The sequence below is a fragment of the Dendropsophus ebraccatus genome, chromosome 11, assembly GCF_027789765.1.
Source record: "Dendropsophus ebraccatus isolate aDenEbr1 chromosome 11, aDenEbr1.pat, whole genome shotgun sequence".
In the NCBI taxonomy this organism is placed as follows: Eukaryota; Metazoa; Chordata; class Amphibia; order Anura; family Hylidae; genus Dendropsophus; species Dendropsophus ebraccatus.
In genome coordinates this window covers 13,703,156-13,728,273 of record NC_091464.1, presented here as the reverse complement: position 1 = coordinate 13,728,273, position 25,118 = coordinate 13,703,156, and the positions used below count along the sequence as shown (strand labels likewise).

Sequence of the window (25,118 nt, the reverse complement as noted above, 5' to 3'; positions counted from 1 at the left end):
GGGGTCGGGAGCCTGTCACCCCGGCACGGGGGGTGACAAGTTCCCTTTAATGCTCATAAGGCCCCAGGCCCAGATGGCCTCACGGGGGATTTTTTTTAAATACTTGGCAAAGATATTACCCCTACACTGGTATCACTATACAACTCTTATTTGGAGGGAGGGGTGGTTCCGGCCTCATCCAACACGGCCTATATTAAGGTCTTACTGAAACCTGGCAAGGATCCTCTGAATCCGAATTCATATAGGCCCATATCCTTATTGAATTTGGATTTAAAGATCATCTCTAAAATCATGGCAGACAGGCTGGCTGGTTTAATGCCTGCCCTTATATCCCCAGCTCAGGTGGGATTTATCCAGGGACGTTCGGCAGTAGCCAATTTCCGCAAAGTAATGGCCGTGTTGGATGAGATCAAGATGAGGCCTCTTGGGCATCCGTCCCCAGCTCTCCTAACCATTGATGCCAAAAAAGCATTTGATAGCGTGATCTGGGGATGGATGTTCCGGGTGTTGGGAGCGATGGGGTTTGGGGGCGCCTTCCTATCCTTCATAAAGGGTCTGTTCTCATCCCCGCATGCACGAATACACACCCCGGGATTTTTATCTAAGATATTTGCACTCCATAAGGGGACATGTCAGGGGTGCCCGTTATCTCCCTTGTTTTTTGACTTGGTCATAGAACCCCTCTCCCGCAGCCTTCAAAAAGCAAGGGATTTCAAGGGAATAAAAGTGGGGAATACGGAACTCAAAGCTATATTTTTAGCGGATGATTTACTCATCTTTTTAGAACACCCCCATAAGGATTTAGCTGAAGTTTTCCAACATCTGGAAACATTCGGGATACAGTCGGGCTTTAGGGTAAATAAAGACAAAAGTTAACTACTGATGCTTTCACTCCCCGGCTCCCCAGGCATGAGAAACCCCACCACGTTACCAATTAAACTAGCCTCTGAGTATATCACTTATTTAGGGATTAAGGTAGGAAAAACAGCCAACTCGCTGTTCTCTGAAGTCCCCCCATTTAGAAAATTACAGGCAGATCTCACCAGATGGTCCGCCCTTCCTCTTCCTCTGCTGGCACGGGTGTCCTTATTGAAAATGATGGGCTTTGGGAAATTGCTGTACCCTCTCCAGACTATACCGGTACTACTCAGGCACACTGATGTGTCCTCCCTTACCTCAGCATTCACTAAATTTTTCTGGGCCGGAAAACGCCCCAGGATCACAAGGAAAAAACTGACCCAATTCTGAAAGGGGGCTCAATCTACCTGATATAAGGTGCTATAACTGCCGTGCCTGCTTCGCCATGGGATAGACTGGTCACATGGGTCCAGCACCTATTCCAATTATGATCTAGAATCCCAAATGGTGGCACCGTGGTCTCTAAATGGACTTCTCCACACAAAATTTGCTAAATTGCCCTTCAATGTTAAAAATAGCGTACCGTTTACAGATAAGGTAAAAGGGTGGCAACATGCCCGCAAATTATTGGGCTTCCCAATGTATATGAGCTTAAACATAGATCTATGGAACCATCCGGAATTCAATCATGTAGAATCTCATCCCAACTTCCAACAATGGAAATGAGTGGGGATAAGGGTGGCTTCGGATCTGATTAATAAACTGGAATCTAGATACATGACCTTCCAGGAAGTCCAAACGGCCTATGGACTAAGTCCTCACCACTTCCTGGCTTATGGTCAGATCAAAAGCTCCCTGATGGCCAGACTACGGGATCTGAGGGGAGAACTCACATCTAATATCTTGTCCACATTTGTCACCACCTCCACCCCAATACACTCCCTGACCTCTTTAAACATCACCTTGCGGAATGTCATTACAAAGGGACTGGGCTCATCACTATTTAAGTACTGGGATGGGAAACTGCCTCTGACCAATGTGAGTGAGCAAATAGTAATAGGCTGGATAGCTGTTCGAGCAGCAGTAATATGTGAGCAATGGAGGAAATCTCATTTTAAAATAATTCACTATGCGACATAAGGGTTCAACTTCCCCAGAACACCTGACCATCCGGAGAGGCTTACCGCTTGTCCCAACTGTGGTGATCCTTTGACTGACCTATACCATGGGCTCTTTACTTGTTCGAAGGTGCAGCTGTCTTGGCAAGCTATGTTAGATCTCATAAAAGTCAAATTGAAGGTGACTCTACCGTTAGATCCTCACCTGGTGATCCTACATATCCCTCCAGACGAGTCCACAATCTCTTCCCTAGTACATGTTCTCTTACTAGTGGCTAAAAGATCTCTACTAGCCAGTTGGTTGGTACCGGAGATGCCTTCTATGACCCATTAGTCTAGGGGAGGTTTGTTAAGGGGGGGTGGGGAATATATAATTTTCCTTGGACGAGTTCTCGACTGTCAGATGCATTATATTGCTGTATTCTCTGTACCTGTCTTTGGTAAATAAAAAAAAATATGTTTGGGGGCAAAAAAAAAAGAAAGGGCAGCATAAAGCTGCTGATAGATTCTCTTTAAGGCTATGTTCACACATGGCAAAACAGCGGTCATTCCGTGACACGGTAAACTTCAACTTAATTGGAGTGCGGGCACATTCGGGTGTGCCCGCACTCCAATTAGCCATAGCAGACAATGTAAAGCACGGGCGGGAGCTGCACTTTACATTATGTGCACAGTCGTGTGGCCGCACAAAATAGACATGGCAGTTTTTAGTGTGTATACACTCCGGCCGGGATTCCATAGGGGTTAATGCGATTGGCATTAAGAGGTTTTCCAAGAATAGAGATTGAGCCCATGAACAATAGTGGTACTAGAAAACTGCAGTAGTTTACAATCCCCCCTTCAATGACTATATGTCATAGAGAGTACTCTACATGACTACTACGACTACTATGTACTATGACTACTACATGACTACTACTACTACGTTCACACTGAGCAAAAACGGCAGAATTCCCGCCATGATCAGTGCCCTGCAGTGTCTAAATGGGAGGGTGCATGCGCCTCTGCTTCCTCCCCTCCGCTCAAAGAAATTACATGTGCCCTCCCACTCAGACCATGCAGGACACTGAGCATGGCAGCTTTTGCTCAGTGTGAACTGACCCTAACATTGTCAAAATAAAGTAATAATTAGACTGGAATCAGTTGGAAATCAGAACAGCTTCTTTTATTCAGCGCATACACATTATCTTGCATTAGTGGTCAGTAATAGGCAGAGGAAGATGAACCACCGCCGCCTTCAACGCAGCTCTCCTTGGGAAGCAAATTGTTAGAAATCAGAACAGCTTCTTTTATTCAGCGCATACACATTATCTTGCATTAGTGGTCAGTAATAGGCAGAGGAAGATGAACCACCGCCGCCTTCAACGCAGCTCTCCTTGGGAAGCAAATTGTTAATTGTACAGGTGCACAGCGTCTGCGAATCCAAATCCTCGTCCTATGAGAATGACAGGCACCAACTCCAGCGATACCGGGATCTTCATATTTTGGAGAGACATATGTAGTTTACAGAAGTTTTACTGCAAGGTAAAGTTTAGACCATTTCTATTTGTGTTATATGTCCCAAATATTCTGAAAATTATTTCAAGTACAAAATTTTAGTAAGAATATTATCTAACAGTCAAAGATTTTCTTCTTGGCATCCTATGAGTGCAATCACTGGCCTGAGCAAAGACATAACCACTATGGAGATCCCTCACATGGTCCCCTTGTCTCTAACTACACAATATTATTTGTACATGTACAATATATATATACCGACACATTAGGTTATTTTTACTTCATACATCTAGAACAAAAGCAGTCCATCTGGGTGATTGACGTGTTCAATGTGGTTCCTGAAGGAGAACCTTAAAATCAGAGCAATGCAGGATTCAAGTGTTTCCCTGGATGTTATAATGAATGAGACCTATGGCTACTATACAATCTTCAGGCCTTAAATAATAATTTACCAGAACTACTAGCCCTTATACAGAAACATTCTCAGGAATATATATTCCATACTAGGTACAGTGGGCATTGGTCCTCTTATTTGTTAATATCTGTATATAACTCTTATGCTTTTACTTTCTTCACAATTGTATTTTAGTTAGGTTAATAATATAGCTGTACACTGGCACAGGTATCAAACCTTCGGCCCTACGGCTATGGCAGAACCACAATTCCCATCAAGCCAGGACAACCAATGGCTGTTCAATCATAATGGGAATTGTAGTTGTGCAACAGCTTGAGGGCCACAAGTTTTACACCACTACTCTACAGGGAAAGAACCAGTAGGAGACCTAGCTGGAGAAATGAAATAAATACAATGGCAACAATAATAAAACAAAATGTAGAAAAGAAGTGTAAAACAAGATACATACAACTCCAATGCAGCGGCATTAAAAAAAGGTGCTTATATCTACCTGCACTGGTAATGTCATCTAAACTCTCCAGAATAAACAGGTATGTCTAAAGGCCCTTATACATCTTCAATAACTGACGGCTAAACGATAAGTCCGGCCGTCAGTTCTCTCTCCTGTCTTCCCATATACAGGAACATTTGGCACGGCCAAGTGTTCTCTATGGGAAGGGGTAAGCCGCAGTGAGAGCGTTCTTGCTTAGGGTATGTGCACACTACGAAATTCCAACAGATCACCCGCCGCATCTCTGCTGGTCCCATAGGCTTCATTTTATGGTTTGCCAAATTCCGGCAGAATCTGCCAAACCACAGAATGAGGCCTATGTGACCAGCGTAGATGCGCGTGGTGGAGACCTGCGGAATCCGTGCAAAAATTCCGTAGTGTGCACATATCCTTAGGCTTATCTCTCTGATCAAAGGGGTCAGCTGTGATAATCCATCAGGGCCGACCCTTATCACCACAGACATCATCGGTCAGTAGTTTCCTAGAATGACCCATACACCTGCGAGCAGCAGGTCCGGCCGACATAAGTCTAAAGGTGTATTGGGACCGTAAGAGTTTCAGAGCAACTTCCTGGACAGTCAAGCTTCCTTTCATGGACAAATCCATTTACAATACTAGAACCTATGCTCCAGCCCCACCCCCAAGAAGAAATAAAACAAACAAAAAAAAATTTCGGCTAATTTGATACTAGACTGCTTCCCTTGACACAAGGTAAACTTATTAAACATACTGTAAATTTTCCAGTCTTTTTCTGAAACCCTTCTTTAGAAGGAAGCCAGTAATTATTCGCAGTCTCTTGAATTCCCTTGGAAAAAAATATAATATATATTTATATCCGCTGTCAGTTAAAATAAAAACTCCTTGAGCTCGTGTCTGGTTACAACAACCTTATAAAGAACACAAGGCATTGTAGAGAGCAGCCACCATACAGGTGACACACGCTATTGATGTCTAGTTAGCCATTGGGCTAGCAGAACCAAGCTTGAACCAGCAAATCTTCTCCTGACTGAGGTCTATATCTCGAAGCCGAATGGTGACTTCTCCAAGAAGGACATTTTCCCTAAATCCTTCTTCACTGAGTACGGTTAGCCAGATCTCCCTTTGCTGCAGGTCTCCTTTAGGAATCTTATCATACACCAACTGTAAGAGAACAGACATACTTATTAAGTTTGTGAACGAACCAAGGCTATAGGTTCATCTATGCATTATGACGGTCTGTCTATTACAACCACATAGTAGGAGGACTCTGAGCCTCTCTTCAGTGATTAAATGGAAACTCTGGAGAGCAGAAAAGGTCCTAACCCTTCTGCTCTCCTGCGCTCCACTTTCTCTGTCTGCCCATCTTCCGTAGATGAAAGAGGGTGGGATCTGCATGTGGCCGAGGTTGGTCAATGTCCAATAGCTACCTGATGTTCCTGGTGTTGCAGCAACATAAGGCAGCTACTGATCGTTGCCCACAACTTGCTCCAAACTCCCCCTTCCCCCCCAATCTGGGCAAGAATCAGCACAGACTGACAGAGAGAGGAAGAGGAGCGCCGGAGAGTAGAAATGGTAGGACCTTTTCTCCTCTCCAAATAACCCTTTCAGGATATGTTCAGATTGAGGAATCAAACACGGGAGTTTCATCCCGCGGATTTCATCTCTCGTTCCCGCTCACGGCCACACGCATCTCTGCCCATGCTATAGTCTCCATTCTATAAACGGACTGATTCCGTTGTCCGTCCAAAGAATGAACCGGTTTATTTCTGCCGCTGATGTCCCCATTTAAAGGGTCTCCTTTCATTCACTGGTGGGCGTCCCAGCTACTAGATCACCAGAAATGAGTACCGACATGTCTAAATAATATCAGTGATTATTATAACTGTTTACTCAACATACAAGTCCTTACAATACTAAAAATAGTTTTCCACCCACAGTTTAGAACACGGCTGATGCTTAGTAACTTTATGCTTACAGCCCTGGAGTTCCCGACACCTACTACTGCCACTCAGCGTAAAATGATCTATAAATAAACTATTTTACATTTATTTTAATGAAGTTATTTACAAAGTAATATAACTTTATTAAAGCAATGTATTAAAAAAAAATTAAGTCTCTCCCTTTAAGAAAGACATTTAGCTGGCAAGCACATCTGCGAAAACACTCACCATTTCATTATATGTTGGGTTGCAGGTTTTCTTTGCCACTTTGGTTTTCCTCTTTGTCGTCTTCTGTGGATCTGGTAACAGGTAGATCTTCACATATGGATTCGGCTCATTGTTATCCTGAAGGGGCTGTTTAGAGGATTAAAAACAATGTTTGTTTACTTTGGAATATACATATTATATACTATTTTATAACTATAAGCTGCCTGCCCCACTGTCTCAATGTGATGTCTTTGGCACCTACACTGAAAGAACTCACTTGTCAATTCTTTGAGCAGAGGTGCGCAAGACATCACATGAGTGAGACAGGCCGGATGTCGAGCGGCGTGGGTTCCGGCGTGGTTGTAGACCGCATTCCCATATTGGTATTCCTGCATGTGGCCAAAGCTACGCCCCCCCCATGCAATGCAGTAACCAATAGTAGCCACACAACGTTGCAGATAATCCTAGCATCCTGTGCGCCTGTATGGGAAGAAATGGGTTCAGCCACATCCAGAATTGCCAATTTAAGGATGCAGCATTGGGTAGCCCTTACACAGTGCAGTACTGCATCAACCCCCCTCCCCCCCCCCCCCACAGACACCTAAAAGATTTTTCCTGAAGGGTGTTCATTCCAGAAAATAGGTCAGAAAATTATAGAAGTCTATGGCAGAGTCCAGAATTCTGGACCATTCCATAATGCTCAGAAGGAAATAGTCTGGAATTCCGGATGCTACTGGAAGTACTATTTTCATTAAAGGGGTACTCTGGCAAATAAGAATTTATACTGTATACTTTTTAACTTTATGTAATGAAATTGTTTGTGCCAGCAGAGCTGCAGCCGCAGCGCAGTGTAGCAGAGTGAGCAGGGGTAACTGTGCTACAGGATACCATGGCTGCATCTCCACTGACGTACACTTCTTCCCCAAGTGTAATGTCTATGGGAGGCTCAGTATATACTTGTTGCAGGACCAGGCCACCATTGGTGGCAGCAGAGGGGCAATAACTTTATTTACTTATTTTTTTAAGTAACCAAAAAGAAAGTATTCACTGGAACATCCCTCTAAACAGAGTCAAAGAAAGGAAAGGATGGATACAATACAATACAATGCTGAACACCTGTTACCTGCATTCCCGTTGTCGTATCGGGCTACTTGTTATTGTTATTTCTTATACAGGTGCTCGGTTTCATTCCCCTGATACCGGTCATTTTGAACTTGATATTACAATGTAAATGTTGCAGCGTAAGCTCCCACATTCTGCCTGGCTGCTATCGGCCTCACCCCTGTGAGTTGCTTCGTCTTGCCACTATATGAAGTCATCACTGTGCAATACACACAGCAAAGCAGCTGATGTAATGTACCTGGCCGTGCAACTACAGCGCAACAGCAGCATAACCACAGGGGACCAGACGCCTGACACATCCAATTCATCAAGCAAACCTTATTGTTCCACAACAAACGAGAGCCAACACCACAGACAGGTTTCACATTGACCAAGTAATTGCTGCATAAGGGGGGGGGGCATGGTTAAACATAGGACGGCACAGTTATAGAAAAGGTTTATAGGCAAACCATATTCTGCTGCCTTTTTTTATACCTATTTTTTCCACACAAATTGCAAGAACACGTTTTTCTCAGAAACCATTAAAACCTAAGCTTTTTGCCATGGCAGGGTTTGTATCCCAAAATCAGGAAACAAATCTAGATGCCCCGTACAGAAAAGGCGGTAAAGTCAAAACCTTGTTGGTAGCGGCGGCAGGAGTGCTGCTTTTACAGAAATTGCCTGTTCAGGCCATGTTCACACACACAGTGCCTGCAGTACCCCATAATACAAGGTACCACGTATATGATCAATAGTGATTAATGTGCATATTTACCAGGCTACGGATATGCATCACCATAATGAAGAGCTGGTCATTTTTATAGGAAATTGACAGTTTGACCTCCCCTCCAACTTTACCCACTGGAACGGCCCACGTTGCATCTGAAACACAAATAATGAGGTCGATTTTATTAAATATCTGTAAACGTTTTAAAGCAAGAAAGCATCTTTACTCATTTTCAGTAAACCAATAACAGGTCGAATCTAAACGTCACAACTCAGGGGAAGATGTCTGTCCTGGCTGATGGACAGCCCGCTCAGCCGATCAGTGACTGGAGTGGCGTCCCGTCCCAGACTCTTGACTGGCTGAGTGGCCAGTCCATCAGCTGGGTCATGAGGTGTGCAGCGTCACAGATCCCAGAGCGACAATCCAGGGCTGAAGAAGCACAAGGAGAGGTGAGGTCCTACCCTTTGTTACTTTCCCCCATGCCCCTGCCTTAAAAAAAACAACAAAAAAACAAAAACAGAGGCTGGACATTTCCTTTATTAAAAATATTTAAAAAAAAAACACTATCTCCCTTTTTTCCTGGGGAAGTAGAAGCAGGGATTGCTTAACTGCTTGCATAATGTTTTGAAATGCAAAGTATTGTTATCTTGAAAGGCAACCTACTGGGCCATGTGCCTGGCATCGAAATAGAAATCAGCAAAAACAAAGTTGTGCAACAGATAAATAGATATGCAGATGTAATTAAAGGGGTATTCTGGGGAAAAAAATGGTTTTCAACCAGAAAGTTTCACAGATTTGTAAATTATTTCTATTTAAGAAACTCAAGCCTTATAGTACTCATCAGCTGCTGTATGTCCTGCAGAAAGTGGTGTATTTTGTTCTCTGCTGCCACCTCTGTCCATGTCAGGAACTGTGCAGAGCAGTAGCAAATCCCCATAGAAAACCTCTCCTGCTCTGGACAGTTCCTGACATGGACAGAGGGGGCAGCAGAGAGCACTGTGTCAGACTGGAAAGAATACACCACTTCTTGCCAGACATACAGCAGCTGATAAATACTGGAAGACCAGTTATCTATCCATGCTGTATATAGGCAGTTAACTGTCAATCAGCAGCTGGAGGGCAGGGGGAGGGATGTGGCAAGGATCCTATTCTCCTGCATATTAGGAGAACGGCTGAACAAAATGAGTAATACACAGATCTGTTCAGCATTTCTGTCACTAGTTCATGCTGCTGCTATTGATGGCAGCATAAACCTATTCTAGATTCTCTAATTACTACTGGGGGCCTAGAGTTTTTTTAATAGATATATATTTCCACAACGGAGTGCACTCTGTAGGACTGGTGTTCGGGTGCCAGCGGCTGGAGACCGAATCCACGTCTCCCCACTAGATAAGCCAAGAAATCTGCAGCACAACCTTCTTGTGAAAAAACTTCCAAGTGTTTTATTCCATATCAAGCAGAAAATACATGCAACGTTTCAATCTCATCGTGAGGATCTTTCTCAAACATGCTTGATCTCGCGATGAGATTGAAACGTTGCATGTATTTTTTGCTTGATATGGAATAAAACACTTGGAAGTTTTTTTCACAAGAAGGTTGTGCTGTGGATTTCTTGGCATACTGAGATATATATCTATATATATATCTATCTGGCCTCTGGCTGCCATGGTGACCCACTGACACTCCACAATTCCATCACAAACCACCTATGGAAAAGGTCCCTTCCCTCTGTTACATAACTTAGATATTCAGATGTTACAGTTACTATTAGCCATGGTATCTAAGGGGTTAAACAACCAGAATCAGGTTATCTGCTGCCCTGTATCAGCAGCGTTGGATCAGAGCCGGGGAGCGGGTACAGGGCTTGGAAACAAACATTAGAAGCACCTGTCGCCCCTTACTGCTGCAATTCAATGTAAAATGATGTAAAAATATATTTATTTTATTAAAGTTATATTACAAAGTAACGTAAGTTTTTTTAAAACAATATAGTTAAAAAAAATTGCTACTCTTCAGAGTACCCCTTTAATGACTACTGATATCCTGCAGTGATTGCACACACACACAGCTCCCATGACGTCCAATCACATACATGTGCATTATTCAGTATCATGATGTTAATATGAGGGGATATAGAAGAAGAATCAGCTTGACTGAGAAACATAAGATTAAAAAATATATATTTACCTGAGGGTCTCTGTGCTAATGTATTGCCCATATTCTTTTCATCACGGGGTAGAGTGTGAAAAAAGGTATAAACAAGGTCACACTGTAGAAGGAGAGCAAAATGTGAACACAAAAGCCAAGAAACCATTCATTAAACCATTCATAAAAGCTACATTGGTTCAGTGGGTGTGGCTATGAGCAGGGCCGCCGATAGGGCAGTACAACTGGGACTGCAGTATGGGGCCCGGACCCTAAGAGACATGGGGGGGGCCCGCCGGCCGCCGCCCCCCGTCCGCTACGCTAGGGGGGCCCGCACGGCCCCCCTTGCCACTAGGACCTGTCAGCGTCCTCCTCCTGTATTCTCTCCCATAGGCTGCCGGCACTTCATACCAGCAGCCTATGGGAGGCCGGGACGTGACCTCTCCGGCAGGCGTGATGATGTGACGTCATCACGTCTGCCGGAAGTCCCGTCCCTGCGGCTCGCAAGATGGAGCCCGAAGAGGAGGAAGAGCTGCTGCCTGTACAGTGCGGATTAGGTGAGTAGGATGTTTGTGGGGGCATTATTAGTGTATGGGGGCACCTCTGGGGGCATTATTAGTGTATGGGGGCACCTCTGGGGGCATTATTAGTGTATGGGGGCACCTCCGGGGGCATTATTAGTGTATGGGGGCACCTCCGGGGGCATTATTAGTATATGGGGGCACCTCCGGGGGCATTATTAGTTCATGGGGGCACCTCCGGGGGCATTATTAGTTCATGGGGGCACCTCCGGGGGCATTATTAGTATATGGGGGCACCTCTGGGGGCATTATTAGTTCATGGGAGCACCTCTGGGGGCATTATTAGTATATGGAGGTACCTCTGGGGGCATTATTAGTTCATGGGGGCACCTCTGGAGGCATTATTAGTATATGGGGGCACCTCTGGGGGCATTATTAGTATATGGGGGCACCTCTGGGGGCATTATTAGTTCATGGGGGCACCTCTGGGGCATTATTAGTTCATGGGGGCACCTCTGGGGGCATTATTAGTTCATGGGGGCACCTCTGGGGGCATTATTAGTTCATGGGGGCACCTCTGGGGGCATTATTAGTATATGGGGGCACCTCTGGGGGCTTTATTAGCTCATGGGGGCACCTCTGGGGGCATTATTAGTATATGGGGGTACCTCTGGGGGCATTATTAGTTCATGGGGGCACCTCTGGGGGCATTATTAGTATATGGGGGCACCTCTGGGGGCATTATTAGCTCATGGGGGCACCTCTGGGGGCATTATTAGTATATGGGGGCACCTCTGGGGGCATTATTAGCTCATGGGGGCACCTCTGGGGGCATTATTAGTTCATGGGGGCACCTCTGGGGGCATTATTAACTCATGGGGGCATCTCTGGGGGCATTATTAGTGTATGGGGGTACCTCTGGGGGCATTATTAGTTCATGGGGGCCACCTCTGGGGGCATTATTAGTTCATGGGGGCCACCTCTGGAGACATTATTAGCTCATGGGGGTACCTCTGGGGGCATTATTAGTTCATGGGGGCCACCTCTAGGGGCATTATTAGCTCATGGGGGCACAGCAGGGAATCCTACATACAGGGGGCACAGCAGGGGATCCTACATACAGGGGGCATCCCACATTCCTACTCGCTTTACTGCACATAACACCAAACAGCGCAGTTACTATGGGAGCCGACAGGAGGGAGAAAGGAAAGGAAGCTGCTAGAAATGTGCGGAGCCTAAATTGTTTGTCTCGCAGGTTCTGAAAAGATGAAACGTAGCTGGAAGAAATCATCATGGAGGTCTGGGCCGGATGGAGAGGAAAAGGGAAAGTGACGCCTCAGATCAAAGAAGACGTCACCTGTGAGTCCCTGTATGACACTTTTCTTATTTTGTAGAACATCATTTAGTAGGGGTGCCCCGAGGTGACAGCTACTACATTATCTGTACTCAGAGATATCACTGTGTTATCTGTGGTGTTACATAGGACTGCAGGTGACTACTACATTATCTGTACTCAGAGATATCGCTGTGTTATCTGTGGTGTTACATAGGACTGCAGGTGATATCAGGTGATTTCTCCAGGTTGCAGAAGTTCAAACTTCATCGTGCCCTGGTGTGCTGGTGTCTGTATGTCTGTATACATGTGTGCTGGTGTCTGTATGTGTATACATGTGTGCTGGTGTCTGTATACATGTGTGCTGGTGTCTGTATACATGTGTGCTGGTGTCTGTATACATGTGTGCTGGTGTCTGTATACATGTGTGCTGGTGTGTGTGAGATCAATTCTAGAGAACTGGCTCATATATCCCATTTTCCCCAGTGGCTTAAAATGTAACGTCTGTTATACAGTTATAAAATTGTAGAAATTAAATGTGAACAAGGTGCAATTCAAATAGACACTTACTTGTATAGCTGTCTCTTGTGCTCTGTATGCAGTGCATTATATTCACCCTTGCAACGTACAATTTATAGCATGTCTACAAGCCCAGCGGGGCTCATTATGATGGAGACTAAAACTTATACAAGAGTGGGGTAGGGGTTCCCCTGTATTCAGAATGCTGTTGAGTGCTAGGCAATGCCCCATCTGGGATTATTGAATTTCGAGGGTCTATGCAGAGCAGGATAAAGACACCTCTGCTGCACAAACAGGATCTCCTAGAAAGCGTTCTCACCGCCATGTATTCGCTATCACTGTCTTGGGTGAGCTAAACTAGTCTGCCTGGGGGGGGGGGTGATTTGTATATGCTCACTAACATGGAACAGCCTCATTATATTAGCCTTATCAACATACAGTATTCTATGTGAGCATACCGGGGGGGGGGGGGGGGCGGGGGGGGATATTGGTGAACATATACAAATCACACAGCCCCCCAGACCCTCGAAATTCAATAACCCCAGACGGGGCATTGCCTAGTACTCAACAGCATTCTGAATACAGGGGAACCCCTACCCCACTCTTGTATAAGTTTTAGTCTCCATCATAATGAGCCCCGCTGGGCTTGTAGACACGCTATAAATTGTACGTTGCAGGGGTGAATATAATGCACTGCATACAGAGCACAAGAGGCTGTATGGTGACAATTAAAATTGCACCTTGTTCACATTTAGTTTCTACAATTTTATAACTGTATAACAGAGGTTACATTTTAAGCCACTGGGAAAAATGGGGTATATGAGCCAGTTCTCTAGAATTGATCTGAACCAAATTATACCTCCCAGCAAGGCGTGGGGCCAACACACTATTTTTTTTTTTATTAATGTGGGGGGCCCAGACACTTTGGTTGTATGGGGCCCCGAAATTCCTGATGGCGGCCCTGGCTATGAGGCTGGGGGGCATAAATCACGCTCAGGGGGTGTGAACATGAGGCTGGAGGGCATAAATCATGCTCAGGGGGTGTGGCTATGAGGCTGGGGGCATGAATCATGCTCAGGGGGTCTGGCTATGAGGCTGGGGGGGGGGAGAAACACTCAGGGTGTGGCTAGGAGGCTGAGGGGCATGAATCACGCTCAGGGGGTGTGAACATGAGGCTGGGGGCATGAATCACGCTCAGGGGGTGTGAACATGAGGCTGGGGGCATGAATCACGCTCAGGGGGTGTGGCTATGAAGTTGAGGGGGCGATTCAGATATACACATGCCTTTTGTAATTATATTCACATTCACCTGATTGTTCAGGTGAAAATAGTCAGCCACATTGTAACAAAATTAAAAGCTCTATTCTGGGCACCAGAGATATCAAAATTATACAAAAATCTGACACACAGGTCCTCTTCACTATATACTGTATCTCCTCCATTATGGGGTTTAATGCATGTTTGACCGCTGCTCCACTCATTCTTTATAGGACTTCCAAACATTGCTGAACTGTTCAGAGGACCCATAGACAATGAATGGAGCAGTGGTACACCATGGGGTATACACGCTGCCGCTCCATTCCTTCAGGAGACAACTGACTTCTGTTTTCCTGATCGGTGATGGTGCCAGAGGTTAAATTCCCCCACTGATCAGTTTTACATACTGTGGATTAGAAAAGTATATAATACTCATTTATAAAGGACAAAGCAGCTTAAAAGTAACATATTAACAGAAACAATACTGTTTAATGTCAGATTTCACAGAATCATGATGCATTGGGTTTGTATTTAATACAGTAACTTATGTGCCTCCCAGATAGGCTTATATCCGTTGTATCCTCCCTCATAAGGGAAACAAAGGGCACCATTTGAACTAACAAAAGACTATGGAAAGACTTTTGAGAGAGGTAGTATTACAGCAGGTACAACTGTGTGACAGGTGCAGCTGAATGGGAACCTGTCACCCCCCGTGTCGGGGTGACAGGCTACCAACCCCCCGCTACAGCCCCCTATACTCACCTGATCCCGCCGGGTCCCGCTTCTGGATCCGGTCGGGTTACGGAGATCTCAGCCGCTGCAGCCCGGCGCGCGCGCTGAGAGATTAGTCCAACGCTCATAGAGAATGACGGAGCGCTGGACTCTCCTTCATTCTCTATGAGCGTTGGACTCATCTCTCAGCGCGCGCGTCGGGCTGCAGCGGCTGAGATGTCCGTAACCCGACCGGATCCAGAAGCGGGACCCGGCGGGATCAGGTTAGTATAGGGGCCTGTAGCGGGGGGTCGGGAGCCTGTCACCCCAGCACTGGGGGTGACAGGTTCCCTTTAAGCCAGAAGGCTGGTAAGGTGAAGGCTTAACCTCTTATCAAGGATTCCTAGTCCAGGAAATTGGCTGGGGCTCGCCTTACCCCAAAAACGGGTTATTTAAATTACCAGAAATGTCCGGGACAGTGGAAGAGAGGGCAGGGAGACCGTAAGGAAGACTGGGGGATGGCTGAAAGAAACCAAGAGCACCAGGTGGAGGAGTATTTGGAAATATCAGGGGGCGAAGTTGGTAGCAGGTCCTCCATATGTTGGGTATGGGTCACCAACCATTCCTCCAAGGTCAGAGCATAAAAAGGAGGGTGGCTTCGGGTGTGTTAGGGAGTCACTCTCTACAGTAATGGGGTAAAGTTTCATGTGACTGGGCAGGGAGAGAAGAGACTCCTAAGTAAGACACGTTACACCCCCCGAAGTTATTGGTATGTGTTCACATTTGATAATGGGGTAGAGTTTGCCATTTGGCAGATATCATCAAGCCATAGATGGTAGAGGGGGAGCAGTGGAGGAGAGACAATGTCTCCTGTAATTAGGGAAGGATGCAAGTGTTTCCCTCAGGCCGCAGTAGTGTAAAAGCAACTTAACTACGAATTCCTAAGGGGCACGACTGGGGGGATCTCCACTTCCTAATACAGAAGCCAAGCGCTTAAGGGTACCGCTAGCAGGGACGTGCGAAAACCGAAGAGCGTGTTTTGGTACGGCCAAGGAAAGATGTGGGTGAGGCTTCTGGTGCAAAGTCAGGGCCATAGTACACTTCATTAATTTTACATTCAGACTGCAATGGCCATAGAATACAAAGATCTTGTAAGATGAACTCTTTTTCAATAAATCCTGATCTCACCTCAGCCACCTGAGGAGGGGCATGGATCAAGTGCCAAATATATGCATTCAAGTCATCCTTCCGACGCTCTGCTGCCGCCTCTCCACGGGAACGACCAATAACAAAGCGACTTGGGAAACTGGAAGCAAAAAGCAAAGTCCGTTATCAATGATGTAGGAGAGAAAAAAAAATCATCATCTGAACTGGTACAGCATGAGGGGCGGGGGGCAATTGGGGGGTAAGGGGGCTGTCACTTACATACACACAGCAGGATATCAATCCCGCTGAGAGTATGTTATCTCAAAAATGACAGGCAAGGGATCCTCAGTGGATTTCGCTGGGAATTCATGTGAATCTAGCCATATACCATATTGTTTGAGCGGCCATTAACATTCATTGTTATCGGCCGCACATCTCCTCTTTACACAGAGAGATGTGTGGCCATAATGATTAATTTTACCGCCGCACAAAATATCTAATCCGCCAACGATCAGCTGATCGCTGTCACTTTTACATGGACAGAACATTTAGCAATTAAGTTAATTAACCCTTTAAGGACGTGGCCCATTTTCGTTTTTACGTTTTCGGTTTTTCCTCCTTGTGCATAAAAGGCCATAGCACTTGCATTTTTCCACCTAGAAACCCACATGACCCCTTATTTTTTGCGTCACTAATTGTACTTTGCAATTACAGGCTGAATTTTTGCATAAAGTACACTGCGAAACCAGAAAAAAATTCAAAGTGTGGTGAAATTGAAAAAAAAAACGCATTTCTTTTATTTGGGGGAAATGTGTTTTTACGCCATTCGCCCTGGGGTAAAACTGACTTGTTATGCTCAATGTTATGTTCCTCAAGTCGTTACGATTAAAACGATATATAACATGTATAACTTATATTGTATCTGATGGCCTGTAAAAAATTCAAACCGTTGTTAACCAATATACGTTCCTTAAAATCGCTCCATTCCCAGGCTTATAGCGCTTTTATCCTTTGGTCTATGGGGCTGTGCGAGGTGTCATTTTTTGCGCCATGATGTGATCTTTCTATCGGTACCTTGATTGCCCATATACGTCTTTTTGATCGCTTTTTATTACATTTTTACTGGATTTGATGCGACCAAAAATGCGCAATTTTGCACTTTGGGATTTTTTTGCGCTGACGCCGTTTACCGTACGAGATCAGGAATGTGATTAATTAATAGTTCGGGCGATTACGCACGCGGCGATACCAAACATGTTTATTTATTTATTTGTTTACTTTTATTTAAAACCTGGGAAAAGGGGGGTGATTCAGACTTTTATTAGGGGAGGGGGCTTTTTACTATTAACAACACTTTATTTATTTTTTTACACATATACTAGAAGCCTCCCTGGGGGACTTCTAGTATATACACTTGGATCTCTCATTGAGATCTCTGCAGCATAGATATGCTGCAGAGATCCATGAGATCGGCACTCGTTTGCTTTCGGCTGCTGCAGCCGAAAACGAACGAGTGCCGAGCCGAGGACGGCGCCATCTTGGACGCGTCCCCGGCCGGCATCAGTAACTGAGATCGCTCCTCCGGGACAAGGTCCCGGAGGAGCGATCTCCCCCACTAGACCCCAGGGAAACGTTGCCTCCGGTAATCGGAGGCAGCTGTCAACTTTGACAGCTGCCTCCGATTAGCTAATTAGCGGGCACGGCGATCAGACCGTGCCCGCTAATAGCAGCGGTCCCGGGCTACTCGCGGCACCCGGGATCGCGGCACTTCAAAGCGGGGCCGCCGCGCGGCCCCGCTTTGAAGTGCAAGTGCGGACATATGACGTACCGGTACGTCATATGTCCTTAAGAGGTTAATAGAGACTCAACCTCCCAATCATCTAACATGTGGATTCAGTGGGTGAAACCACACTGGGATCATTAACATTAAATCTTACAATCAATGTTACCTTGGAAGTTGTGATGATGGGAAAAGCAACCTCAATTTGCTATGCAGCTCCTGGAACTCCTCGAAGGATCTCTGTATAAAAGTGGTGTCATTTGAGGTCTCCCGTACCACCTTAATAACATAGACCTGTAAAAATCAGGACAAACCTTGTTCATATATAATAAAGTATGCAGCAATGGCATTTCCAAATCGTTTCCTGGACTACATATATGTGCAAAAGCTATTGTAATTTTAAGTGAATGTACCAGCGGTACATTGCTTTTCTGTTTTTACCATAAAAAGACCAGCGCTGGCATGGGGATGCCGGTGCCACAGTCCTTTTACCAACACCGGTCTATTACCAAGCACCGCCCCAGCCTCAAGCACTGGAGGTGGGCCCGGCCTGCCCCCAGTGAGAGGAAACCCCCTTCCCTCTATGATGCAGCTCCATTATAATAAAAAAAAAAGAAAAAAAAAGGACTGTGGCACCACATTCCTTTGCTGGCGCCAGTCTATTCATGGTGATAACAGAAAAGCGATGTACCGCTGGATATTCTCTTTAAAGCAATGCAAATGCTACAAATAAACATTAGAGATGAGCGAACCAAACTACACAAACTGAAATTCGTTCTGAACTGTGCAAAAAGTTTGGTTTGGTACTGAACCAAACTTTTTGCAAAGTTCGAAACAAGTTCGGTAAGATGGTGGCTGCACATTTAAAAAAAAAAAAAAAAAAAAAAGCTGCCTCCAGCCTGTTTAGCCAATCGTTGACTAAGGGCCCTATTCCACAGGCCGAGCAACGATGTAAACGAGCACCGATCTGCTAGATTGGCGCTCGTTTACTGGGCCTATTCCACGGCCCCAATGATTGTGAAACAAGGGCTGCAGGGACATCGTTACCGATGTCCTTGCAGTCCTAGCAGAATACATTACCTTGCAGGGCTTCTCCTCCGCTCCGTCTTCCTCCCCGGGTCCCGCGGGGTGCAGCATCAACTCCGGAGTGGCCTGAGTGAGCTGTCAGACCGCTCAGGAGTTGATGCTGTTCTGCGGGACCCGGGGAGGAAGATGGAGCGGAGGAGAAGCCCTGCAAGGTAATATATGGTGCTTGAATCGTCGGTCGCCCGCCGCGCACCACTATTCCACCGTAGCGATGCGCGGGTGGCGAACGAACCTAAATGAACGACCAATGAACGAACCTAAATTTGAACCTAAATGAACGATCAGTCGAAGACACGATCATCGGCTGATCGATCTCTCTATTCCACGGAGCGATAATCGACTGAATCGGCCTGATTCGGCCAATTATCGCTCTCGCGGAATAGGCCCCTAAGACAGTACAGCGCCATGGCCAGTGATAGGCTGAGTGAGCTGTCACTCTCTACAACCTGCTCAGCCAATTACGGGCCGCAGCACTGTCCCGTCTCAGTCACTGGGGTTTGGCGGCTGCACTAAACGGCTGCAATGGTCCAGCTGTTTCGGTTGAACGCAAACTTTACGCTAAAGTTAGGTGGAACCTGTTGAAAAGTTCATTCATCTCTAACAAACATGTATGAAGAGGACTTCACACTCACATATCCTTTGTTAGGATTGAATATCTTCTTATAGCGGGTTAGGAAGACATCAAGGATCCTCCCATCTGCTTTCATTGTGTGAGTTCTTGGAGCAAAGGACAGTGTTAACCGCTCGTCGGAGCCGCTGAACTTCAGCTGGGCCAGATTGTGAATGAAGAAATTCAACTTTGTTGCCATTGATGCCAGACTTGACTCTATAAGGCTGGAGAAGAGAAACAGGCATGTATATAGCACTTAGTTTGTATTAGTATGGTAAGCCGACGTACGAATAACAGCTCTGCTCCGATTACCGGGTAAAATAGGTGGTGGCATCAGCTTCAGAGTCTTGTGGGCGCAAAGCATCATAGACATACTTCAAATCCTGCAGGTCAGACAGCTCCGGAATCCCACACGACAGCATCTAAAGCAGACAGACGGGCGTGAGGCTTCCAACCAAGTGCTAATATCTCCATAATTATAGACTACAAATATTTCTGGAACAGTTTGAAAAAATAATCTGCTGCTATTTGCGGTGGCCTAGATTCAAGCCGACACCACAAAGCAGGAAGAGGTACAGACCACGTGGATTTACAATCACGTCCTATGTGTTAAAGTCAAACTCCACCTTGATAAATTAACACTGGCTATATGTTATGTAGGTAGCTCCATTGCTATTGTTTCACTTAATGTCACCACAAAAAGTCCTTATTAACTTAAAGGAAATCTGTCACTAGGTAAATGAAATGAGGGTAGCATAAAATAGTGACAAAAATGCTGAACAGTTCAGTGTATTACTTACATCATTTTGTTCAGCTGTTCTCCTAATATGCAGTAGAATAGGATTCTTGCCACGCCCCTCCCCCCACCCTCCAGCTGCTGAGTGACAGGTGACTGCCTATACACAGCATGGATAGATAACTGCCAATCAGCAGCTGGTGTGCGGAGTTTTCTGCTTCTCATGAATATCCAGGACTACTGGGCTCATGCACATAATGGAGAGGACTACTTATTGTCCTTGTTATTTAGGAGGAGATCTCTGGATCAGCTGCACAGAACAATGTGAGTGATACATCATTCTGTTCAGCTTCTCGGTCTCTAGTTTATCCTACCCGGAGATAGGACGGCATAAACCTACTGACAGAGTCTCTTTAAAGACACACCAGCATGGCCAACCATCATCTTTCTGACCCACATATATATAACTGACTGAGTAGGCAAGTCCTCCAAGGGGTCATCCACACGTATCGTGCACAGTCTGTATATATATAGACAATGTACTATCAGAACTGTCAGTGCATTGGAACAAAGATATAAACAGTGTCGGAGTTCGCAGCATGATCAAGAATGATGTCAGGAGTTGCTGAAGTTCTGTATATATGGACCATGCTTGGAAAATGGAAAATGGAGGAATGCCGCTTCCAGACATCTATGGTGGCAGCTAATGTACCTGAGAAATAAAACATTCCCCAATGCTTCTCTCCTGACATCTGCCACTGCTGTAGAAGGCCCACACAACACATTAGATTTTTGTCCGTTTAGCTGAGCGGAGTTGCAGTACTGTTCGGGTTAGGCAACATTCTCTTGATTCCCAGCAGCTGGAGAACTTGGATGCCACCCTAGGGCTGTCAGGAAAACATGGATATATCCTATAAATGTATCAAAGTCTCCAGGACTCCCTGGGGCGGCATCCAACTTCCCCAGGAGATGAATGCAGAGTGTGTTTGGGACCGGAGAATGTTGCTGAACCCAAATAGTCTCGGCAACTCCGCTCAACACTAGTAATGGACGGTCACTTCGACGGCCACAGTAAATCATCCCATTAGTAAATGCACAAAATAGTACATATAATTTTTTAAAATAAGGCTCTGTTCACATCTGCCACTATGCTGTAACAGATCGGTTACATTGCCTAACAGACCCCACTGATGTATAATGGGGTCTGTTGGGTCTGACAAGATGTCTACGTAAACAGAGCCACCAATGCATACATGACCAAAGCCAGAAGCTGGTCTAATGTCTAATAGGCAAAGACAATCCACTGAGGCAATTTTACTATATAAATCTGAAATTGTAGGTCACTGTCCGCAGAAAACACCATAGCAAAGTTATCTAACATCTATAGTACTGACGGGAAAAATGGGAAAATTAATAAAACAAGAGCATTGATGCAAACCTTAGGAAAGGCGGGCTATGTATCTAGCATGGAACAGTACAGTTCTATGTGAAGGAATAGAAAACAGCGCCACCTTATGGTGCTGCCATGCACTATCCATATACAGTATTTTCCCAAGAGGAAGAGGGGAGAATTCTGCAGAACATGCAATTTATTTCCTCTGGAATTAGGCTCGGTTCACACTATGTTTTTGCAGCCTGTTTTTATTTTAATGCAAAAAACAGGTGTATTTGTGTGCAACCGCTTTGATCCGTTTTCCCATTGACTTCCATTATTAAAAAAAAAAAAAAAAAAGCGGATCAAAACGCATCCTTTTTTTTAACGTACACATAAAAGAGTGTGTGTACATAAAAAAAACATGTGTTTTGATCCGTTTTTGAATTTAATTTTTATAATGGAACTTTTTTTGCATAAAAAAGATGAGACAAATGGACAGCAAAAACGCAGGAAAATACTTAAAATAGAAATATACAGAGATCCAATGGAACCACACATTGCTATAGATACTCTACAACTCTAACTCAAACAGAAAATCCACATTACATCTGTTCTTGATATGAACATAAGTAAATTTCATTACCAATCCCAGCAGGTTGAGAAATAGATGAGTATGTTTGCGGATGAGATTATATGCCTGGCAGCATAAGTCCACAAAGTCATGGAAGCGGCTGGAGGTCTTGTCCCCTCCATTGATAACATATGCCATATCTGATGTGAAGACGAATGGAGCGCGGTCCCTGCAGTGGAACAAATCGGATACAAACACTGATAAGACTTTAGCCAAATAGCTTTGTACCAGGCACATGGAGCCATGAATTTTACCCACCGTTTAATATTGCCAAACATTTGCGCGTGTCCCAAGAAGCGGCCAAAGTCTATATGAAACATGTGACCACTTGTCTTCAGCATGATGTTGTCATTGTGCCGATCACATATCCCGAGCACATAGGTGGCTACACAACAGCCGGCACAAGAGTAGATGAAATTCTCCACCGCCTGTACAATAAAACATGAACATGGTTACCAATCACTCTAAACCTTGCCAATAATTACCCAGATACAATGGCCCAGATTTACTACAAATCTGCTAGAATATTACTCCAAGAAAACTGTCACAACTTGCATTGTAGTGTATTAACTAAAATTTTTTAGACATTTTGCCACCAAGTATGACAAATGGGCGTGGCCTGACAAAAAAGGGAGTGATTTCAATGCGCCAAAAATTTGCCAACATTTTGGTGCACAGCCCTTAAGGTAAGCTTACTAACAGTTGTTTTAAAATTACAGGGGTATTCCACTCAGGTAAAATATATGTTGAATCATCCTCCTTCCTGGAGACTAACAATTCATTGTTCATTCCAAGACAAAGAATACAGTATAAGAGCTGTTTTTTCCGTCTCCCCCACCCCCTTCCAAGACAGCTCATTTAAACAGTATCCCTGGCAGGCTGTATCTGCACTGTGTAATGCCGGGAGGGTTAAGCACAGTGAGGTCACAAGTAACTTGACCTTAGATTAACCCTCCCGCATTACAGACAACAGACACAGTGGCCAGGGACACTGTTTATTTCAGCTGTCTTAGAAGGGAGGGGGAGACTGAATGAGCAGCTCACACACAATTTTCTGTATCTTCAGCAAAAAGCAGAAGCTCAGAACTGGGAGGAGGAGACAGATAAGGTAATGACATGTATGGAAAGAATTGTTAGTCTCCAGGAGGGAGGATGATTCAACATATATTTTACCTGCATGGAGTACTCCTTTTAAGTCCCCATACCTCAATGCTCTTGTGAGCTGTACCCACCGCTTGTAGCTGGTTTGGCCATCGGTATAAGGTGTGTGGGGGCTCTCCCATCAGATGATGTCAGTGGAGATAGGGGATCAAGATAGAAAATCACTGTCTGACCTCTTTGTTCTGGGAGAGACGAGCAGCAGCCAGAACTCGGCTCTTGCTGCGGCTAAACCCTCCCCTCCCCATAGAAAACACAAGAAGGCTCGTCCGTGCTGAATGTTTCTGCGTATGGTGAGGATGGGAGAGATAACTGATGACTAGAGGATCATTCCACTGTCAGTTATTGAAGGTGTATGGCACACCACATAGGTCTCATTACCTTTTCATACTCATCATCTGTAGGGTTGTGTTTTTGCAACCAGACAGCAAGTGGTCGGTCCTTAAATGAACCAGTGACTCCGTGCTCCACCTGGATCTTTCTCAGAGTTTCTGCAGATGGGATCATCTCAACCATACCTGGAAAAAGAGATCAAACTATGTGTCTGCACCTAGAGACATGACAGAGGCATCTGAAACTCTACTTGTACTTTTAAAAGGATCTGGTCTCCGCTGGTAGTAAACCAGAAAAAGCCAATGGATAGAGTGATCTCTGCTGCCACCACCACTTTCTTGCAAAAACAGTGCCACACCTGTCCTCAGGTTGTGTGTGGTATTACAACTTTGCTCTATTCAATTCAATAGAACTGAGCTGCAAAACAAGACCCAAACTGAGGATGAGAGAGGTCTGTATCTAGAAGAAAGCGGACAAGTTTTTCTAAGCTTTGATAACCCATTTAAAGGAGAAGTCTGGCGAAAATTTTTATTAAATTATTGTATTGCCTCCCAAAAGTTATACAAATCACCAATATACACTTATTATGCTAAATGCTTATGCTACATGGTGATGTCACTTCCTGGATAACATGGTCATGTCACTTCCTGGATAACATGGTCATGTCACTTCCTGGATAACATGGTCATGTCACTTCCTGGATAACATGGTCATGTCACTTCCTGGATAACATGGTCATGTCACTTCCTGGATAACATGGTCATGTCACTTCCTGGATAACATGGTCATGTCACTTCCTGGATAACATGGTCATGTCACTTCCTGGATAACATGGTCATGTCACTTCCTGGATAACATGGTCATGTCACTTCCTGGATAACATTGTCATGTCACTTCCTGGATAACATGGTCATGTCACTTCCTGGATAACACGGTCATGTCACTTCCTGGATAACACGGTCACGTCACTTCCTGGATAACACGGTCACGTCACTTCCTGGATAACACGGTCACGTCACTTCCTGGATAACACGGTCACGTCACTTCCTGGATAACACGGTCACGTCACTTCCTGGATAACACGGTCACGTCACTTCCTGGATAACACGGTCACGTCACTTCCTGGATAACACGGTCACGTCACTTCCTGGATAACACGGTCACGTCACTTCCTGGATAACACGGTCACGTCACTTCCTGGATAACACGGTCACGTCACTTCCTGGATAACACGGTCACGTCACTTCCTGGATAACATGGTCACGTCACTTCCTGGATAACACGGTCACGTCACTTCCTGGATAACACGGTCACGTCACTTCCTGGATAACACGGTCACGTCACTTCCTGGATAACACGGTCATGTCACTTCCTGGATAACACGGTCATGTCACTTCCTGGATAACATGGTCATGTCACTTCCTGGATAACATGGTCATGTCACT

General features: G+C 45.1%; 1 protein-coding gene across 1 annotated transcript in view; it reads right to left on the bottom strand.

The window, feature by feature from the left end:
* Positions 1–3,240: 3,240 nt before the first annotated feature.
* The window catches only part of PIK3C2B (phosphatidylinositol-4-phosphate 3-kinase catalytic subunit type 2 beta), an 89,682-nt gene continuing 67,804 nt past the window's right edge, over positions 3,241–25,118 (bottom strand). The window contains exons 23-33 of the mRNA XM_069944655.1: positions 23,722–23,858; positions 22,441–22,610; positions 22,195–22,351; positions 19,753–19,862; positions 19,463–19,664; positions 17,914–18,038; positions 16,007–16,124; positions 10,520–10,601; positions 8,381–8,487; positions 6,526–6,651; positions 3,241–5,518 (exon numbers count right to left, since the gene is read on the bottom strand). Of these exons, the coding sequence (XP_069800756.1) occupies positions 5,330–5,518; positions 6,526–6,651; positions 8,381–8,487; positions 10,520–10,601; positions 16,007–16,124; positions 17,914–18,038; positions 19,463–19,664; positions 19,753–19,862; positions 22,195–22,351; positions 22,441–22,610; positions 23,722–23,858 (1,523 nt within the window). The 3' untranslated portion in view covers positions 3,241–5,329. The remainder of the gene's footprint in view (positions 5,519–6,525; positions 6,652–8,380; positions 8,488–10,519; positions 10,602–16,006; positions 16,125–17,913; positions 18,039–19,462; positions 19,665–19,752; positions 19,863–22,194; positions 22,352–22,440; positions 22,611–23,721; positions 23,859–25,118) is intronic.